Below are 6,970 nucleotides of genomic sequence, written 5' to 3' on the forward strand. Positions count from 1 at the left end.
CAGGAAGCATGCAGGTAGCACAGGCTAATTCTGCTCAAATAGTGCTAGAAGAAATGATGGCAGCTTGCATTCATCATGATTTTAACAATGCTTTGAGGGTATGCATGTACATACACATGTAACGCCTCTCCTATATGGGCATTTATATGGCACTTGCAGGTTTTTCTGAGGGCCTTTGAAGCCAGCTGGCCAGAAAGGATTAGGCACCAAGGGGAGGAAAATCATGGAATGTAACCAGTACAAACCAGTAACCCCATTTAACCCTTTCTCCCCCGTTTTTCCCCATTTTTCACCCGATTTTCCCCATTTTTTCACCAATTTTCCCCATTTTCACCCCTCCCAGTCCCTCCCAGTACAAACCAGTATAAACCAGTAACCCCCAATCCCCATTTAACCCTTTCTCCCCCATTTCCTCCCCCTTTCTCCCCCATATTTCCCCCATTTTTCGGTCTATTTTCACCGTTTTTTCACCGATTTTCCCTGTTTTTCCCCTCCCAGTATAAACCAGTACAAACCGGTACAAACCAGTAACCCCAAACCCAATTTAACCTATTTTTAACCCTTTCTCCCCCTTTTTACCCCCATATTTCCCCCATTTTTCGCTCAATTTTCACCATTTTTTCACCGATTTTCCCCGTTTTTCCCCCTCCCAGTATAAACCAGTACAAACCAGTACAAACCAGTACCTGCGTGGCGTGGTGGCCGCTGTGCAGGTGGGCACTCAGCCCCCGGGCCAGGTTGGGGTTGTGGGGGCCCCTGAGGGGCAGCAGGTGAGCGGCCAGGCCCAGGTAAGCCCCAAAATCCAGCTCCTGGCACAGGGCCTGGGGGGAAATAATGACCCAAAATCGCCCAAAATCAGCCCAAAATCATCTCAAAATTACCATGAAATTGTCACAAAGTTATCATACAATTATCACAAAATTATCATAAATTTATCATAAAATATATCTCATATTTATCACAAGTTTATTCAAAATTTATCAGAAATTTATCACAAAATTATCCCAGAATGATCCCAAAATTATCCCAGAATTATCCCAAAATTGCCATAAAATTATCAGAAATTCCCCAAAAATTCCCCAAAATTCTCCCAAAAATCTCAAAAATTCCCCCAAATCCTCCCAAACTTGTTTCAAAATTCCCAATAATTCCCCCCAAAATTCCCCAAAAACTCTTAAAAATTTCCCCAAAAAGTTCCCAAAAAATCCCCAAAAAATCCCAAAAAAACCCTCAAAAAATCCCAAAAATTCCCCAAAAAAATCCCCAAAAATCCCAAAAAAATCCACAAAAAATCCCCCAAAAATCCACAAAAATTCCCCAAAAATCTCAAAATTCCACCAAAAATCCCAAAAATTCCACAAAAAATTCCCTAAAATTCCCTAAAAAATCCCCAAAAAATCCCCTAAAAATCCCCAAAAAACCCCAAAATCCCCCAAAATCCCCCAAAATTCCCCAATTCCCAGTTTCACCTCAGTGGAATTTTTCCTGACGTGCTCCAGGGGCGAGTCCGGCCGGATCCAGGGCGACAATTTCCCAACAATCAGAGTTCCAGTCTGGGAAATTAAATTAATATCAAATTGATATCAAATTTATCCAGAATGTAGCACAAAGTTATCACAAAATTGTCCCGAATTTAATCCAAAATTATTCCAAAATTTATATAAAATTTATCACAAATTTACACAAAATTTATATAAAATTTCTCTCAAATTTCTATAAAACTTACCCCAAAATTATCACAAATTTCTATCAAACATATCAAAAATTTTTCCAAAATTTATATAAAATTGATCCCAAATTTATCCAGGATTTATATAAAATTTATTCACATCTACCCCAAATTTATATAAAATTTATCTCGAAATTATCCCAAATTTTATATCAATTTATATCAATTTTATCCCAAATTTCCCAAAAATCAGAGCGTTACAGTCTGGAAATCAAATTGATATCAAATTGATATCAGGTTTATATCAAACTGATATCAAATTTATATCAAATTATCCAAGTTTATATAAAGTTTATATCAAATTATGCCAATTTTATATCAATTTATATCAAATTTATCCCAAATTTCCCAACAATCAGAGAGTTCCAGTCTGGAAAATCAAATTTTATATCAAATTGATATCAGATTTATATCAAATTATCCAAAACTTATCACAAAGTTATCACAAAATTGTCCCGAATTTATCCCAAATTTATATAAAATTTATTCAAAATTAATAAAAAATTCATCCCAAGCTTATCAAATTTTATCCAAAATTTATAAAATACTTCTATGAAGTTTATATAAAATTTATGCCAAAATTACCCCAAATTTACATGAAATTTACATTAAAATTATCAAAATTTATCCGAAATTTATATAAAATTTATCCCAAATTTATATAACATTTAATTCAAATTTATATAGAATTTATCTCAAATTTACCCCAAGCTTATATAAAATTTGTATAAAATTTATATAAAATTTATGCAAAATTACTCCAAATTCATTCCAAAATTTATCCAAAATTTATCTCAGATTTATATAAAATTTATCTGAAATTTATATAAAATTTATCTGAAATTTATCCCAAATTTACCCAAAATCCCCAAACCCCTCCCAGTTCAAACCAGTCCAAACCAGTATAAACCAGTATAAACTGGTATAAACCAGTATAAACTAGTGCAAAGCAGTCCAAACCAGTCCAAACGAATCCATCCCAGTCCAAACCAGTCCAAACCAGTCCAAACCAGTCCAAACCAGTATAAACCAATACAAACCAGTAACCCCAAACCTCCATTTTCCCACCTTTTCCCCCCATTTTTAACCCTTGAATCCCCTCCCAGTCCCCTCCCAGTTCATCCCGGTAACTCCCAGTGCCCTCCCAGTATAAACCAGTATAAACCAGTATAAACCAGTATAAACCAGTCCAAACCAGTAATCCAAATTCTCCATTTTTCCCCATTTTTTCCCCATTTTTAACCCTTTTCTCCCCATTTTTCCAATTTTTTTTCACTTCCAGTCCCCCTCAGTCCCCTCCCAGTATAAACCAGTCCGAACCAGTATAAACCAGTACAAACCACTACAAACCAGTAACCCCAAACCCCCATTTTTAACCCTTTCCCCCCCATTTTTCCCCATTTTTCGCCGTTTTTTCGCCAATTTTTCTCCAGTTTTTTTCTCCTCCCAGTATAAACCAGTATAAACCAGTAAACACCACTCAAACCAGTAACCCAAAACCCCCATCTTTAACCTTTTCTCCTCCATTTTTTCCCCGGGAGGGACTGGGAGGGACTGGGAGGAGACTGGGAGGGAACTGGGAGGGAACTGGGAGGGAACTGGGAGGGACTGGGAGGGAACTGGGAGGGACTGGGAGGGACTGGGAGGGACTGGGAGGGACTGGAGGGACTGGGAGGGACTGGGATGGAACTGGGGGAACTGGGAGGGACTGGGAGGGAACTGGGAGGGACTGGGAGGGACTGGGAAAAGATTTGGGGGAACTGGGAGGGACTGGGATCAAACTGGGGGAGGGACTGGGATAAACTGGGAGGGACTGGGAGGGACTGGGAGGGACTGGGAGGGACTGGGAGGGAACTGAGAGGGACTGGGAGGGACTGGGAGGGACTGGGAGGGACTGGGAGGGTAACTGGGAGGGACCTGGGAGGGACTGGGAGGGACTGGGTGGGACTGGGATAAACTGGGAGGGGACTGGGAGGGACTGGGAACAAACTGGGAGGGAACTGAGAGGGACTGGGAGGGACTGGGAGAACTGGGAGGGACTGGGAGGGAACTGGGTGGGACTGGGATCAAACTGGGAGGGAACTGGGAGGGACTGGGAGGGACTGGGAGGGACTGGGAGGGACTGGGATCAAACTGGGAGGGACTGGGAGGGACTGGGATCAAACTGGGAGGGACTGGGAGGGACTGGGAGGGACTGGGAGGGACTGGGAGGGACTGGGAGGGACTGGGATCAAACTGGGAGGGACTGGGAGGGACTGGGAGGGAACTGGGAGGGACTGGGATAAACTGGGAGGGACTGGGAGGGACTGGGAGGGACTGGGAGGGAACTGGGACAAACTGGGAGGGACTGGGAGGGACTGGGAGGGACTGGGAGGGACTGGGAGGGACTGGGGGGGAACTGGGAGGGACTGGGAGGGACTGGGATAAACTGGGAGGAGACTGGGAGGGACTTGGGAGGGACTGGGAGGGATTGGAGGGACTGGGAGAGACTGGGATGAACTGGGATCAAACTGGGAGGGACTGGGAAGGACTGGGAGGGAACTGGGAGGGACCTGGAAGGGACTGGGAGGAACTGGGAGGGACTGGGACAAACTGGGAGGGACTGGGAGGGAACTGGGAGGGAACTGGGAGGGACTGGGAGGGAACTGGGAGGGACTGGGATGGAACTGGGATCAACTGGGAGGGACTGGGATCAAACTGGGAGGGACTGGGAGGGACTGGGAGGAACTGGGATCAAACTGGGAGGACTGGGATGGACTGGGAATGGGGACTGGGGGAACTGGGAATGGGGACTGGGGGGACTGGGATCAAACTGGGAGGGACTGGGAGGGACTAGGAGGGAACTGGGAGGGACTGGATCAAACTGGGAGGGACTGGGAGGGACTGGGAGGGGATTGGGATAAACTGGGAGGGACTGGGAGAGACTGGGATGAACTGGGATAAACTGGGAGGGACTGGGAGAGACTGGGAGAGACGGGGATGGAACTGGGAGGGACTGGGAGGGGACTGGGGGGACTGGGAGGGAACTGGGAGGGACTGGGAGGGACTGGGAGGGACTGGGAGAGAACTGGGAGGGACTGGGAGGGAACTGGGAGGGACTGGGAGGGACTGGGAGGGACTGGGAGGAACTGGGAGGGACTGGGATCAAACTGGGAGGGACTGGGAGGGACTTGGAGGGAACTGGGAGGGACTGGGAGGGAACTGGGAGGGACTGGGAGGGACTGGGAGGGAACTGGGAGGGACTGGGAGGGACTGGGAGGGACTGGGAGGGAACTGGGAGGGACTGGGAGGGAACTGGGAGGAACTGGGAGGGACTGGGAGGGAACTGGGAGGGACTGGGATGAAACTGGGAGGAACTGGGTTCGAACTGGGAGGGACTGGGAGGGACTGGGTCAAACTGGGAGGGAACTGGGAGGGACTGGGAGGGACTGGGATCAACTGGGAGGGACTGGTATCAAACTGGGATGGAACTGGGAGGGAACTGGGAGGGACTGGGAGGGACTGGGAGGGAACTGGGAGGAACTGGGATCAAACTGGGAGGGAACTGGGATGAAACTGGGAGGGACTGGGAGGGAACTGGGAGGGACTGGGAGGAACTGGGATAAACTGGGAGGGAAGTCTGGGAGGGACTGGGAGGGACTGGGAGGGAACTGGGAGGAACTGGGAGGGACTGGGAGGGAACTGGGAGGAACTGGGATCAAACTGGGAGGGAACTGGGAGGAACTGGGATGAAACTGGGAGGGACTGGGACGGGAACTGGGAAGGACTGGGAGGGACTGGGAGGGACTGGGTGGAAATGGGATGAAACTGGGAGGGAACTGGGAGGGAACTGGGAAGGGATGGGGGGAACTGGGAGGGACTGGGAGGGAGCTGGGATGAAACTGGGAGGGACTGGGAGGGACTGGGAGGGAACTGGCAGAGACTGGGGGGACTGGGAGGGACTGGGACTGGGAACTGGGAGGGACTGGGATTGGGCTGGGAGGAACTGGGAGGGACTGGGAGGGACTGGGTCAAACTGGGAGGGACTGGGAGGGACTGGGAGGGACTGGGAGGGAGTGGGAGGGACTGGGATGAAACTGGGAGGAACTGGGAGGGACTGGGAGGGAACTGGGAGGAACTGGGAGGAACTGGGGGGACTGGGAGGGACTGGGAGGGACTGGGATCAAACTGGGAGGGCACTGGGAGGGACTGGGAGGGACTGGGATCAAACTGGGGGGAAGGCCTTGGAGGGAACTGGGAGGGACTGGGAGGGACTGGGATCACTGGGAGGGACTGGGAACGGGGACTGGGAGGGACTGGGAGGGACTGGGATGGACTGGGATAAATGGGAGGGACTGGGAGGGACTGGGAGGGACTGGGAGAAACTGGGAGGGACTGGGAGGGACTGGGAGGGACTTTGAGGGACTGGGAGGGAACTGGGATGAAACTGGGAGGGACTGGGAGGGACTGGGAGGGACTGGGAGGGAACTGGGAGAGACTGGGAGGGAATGGGAGGGAACTGGGATGGAACTGGGAGGGAACTGGGAGGGAACTGGGAGGAACTGGGATGGAACTGGGAGGGACTGGGAGGGACTGGGAGGGACTGGGGGGAACTGGGAGGGACTGGGAGAGACTGGGATCAAACTGGGAGGGAACTGGGAGGGACTGGGATCAAACTGGTAGGGACTGGGAGGGAACTGGGAGGGACTGGGCGGGTACTGGGAGGGACTGGGAGAGACTGGAACTGGAACTGGGAGGGACTGGGAGGGACTGGGAGGGACTGGGAGGGACTGGGAGGGACTGGGAGGGACTGGGAGGAACTGGGAGGAACTGGGAGGGACTGGGAGGGACTGGGAGGGACTGGGATGAAACTGGGAGGGAACTGGGAGGGACTGGGAGGGACTGGGAGAAGCTGGGAGGGACTGGGATGGAACTGGGAGGGAACTGGGATAAACTGGGAGGGACTGGGAGGGACTGGGAGGGAACTGGGAGGGAACTGGGAGGAACTGGGATCAAACTGGGAGGGAACTGGGATGAAACTGGGAGGGACTGGGAGGGACTGGGAGGGACTGGGAGGAACTGGGATCAAACTGGGAGGGAACTGGGAGGGACTGGGAGGGACTGGGAGGGAACTGGGAGGAACTGGGAGGGACTGGGGGGAACTGGGAGGAACTGGGATCAAACTGGGAGGGAACTGGGAGGAACTGGGATGAAACTGGGAGGGACTGGGACGGGAACTGGGAAGGACTGGGAGGGACTGGG

The 6,970-nt window shown here is 50.4% G+C and overlaps 1 protein-coding gene across 1 annotated transcript; it reads right to left on the minus strand.

Annotated features, from left to right (window-relative positions):
- Positions 1-575: 575 nt before the first annotated feature.
- PRMT5 (protein arginine methyltransferase 5) lies at positions 576-2,789 on the minus strand. The gene is made up of 3 exons (XM_056515577.1): positions 2,784-2,789; positions 1,470-1,553; positions 576-821 (listed from the first exon to the last, which is right to left on the minus strand). Exons 1-3 carry the CDS (start codon positions 2,787-2,789, stop codon positions 576-578), a joined length of 336 nt encoding a protein of 111 aa, XP_056371552.1.
- Between the last annotated feature and the right edge of the window lie 4,181 nt (positions 2,790-6,970).

Source organism: Oenanthe melanoleuca, unplaced genomic scaffold (genome assembly GCF_029582105.1).
Source record: "Oenanthe melanoleuca isolate GR-GAL-2019-014 unplaced genomic scaffold, OMel1.0 S002, whole genome shotgun sequence".
In the NCBI taxonomy this organism is placed as follows: domain Eukaryota; kingdom Metazoa; phylum Chordata; class Aves; order Passeriformes; family Muscicapidae; genus Oenanthe; species Oenanthe melanoleuca.

Bases quoted from the DNA above. Each gene is read 5' to 3' on its own strand.
- PRMT5 (XM_056515577.1), bottom strand. The intron at 822-1,469 runs GTGAAACTGGGA...ATTTCCCCCCAG, and splicing joins TCAGGAAAAATTCCACTGAG to GCCCTGTGCCAGGAGCTGGA.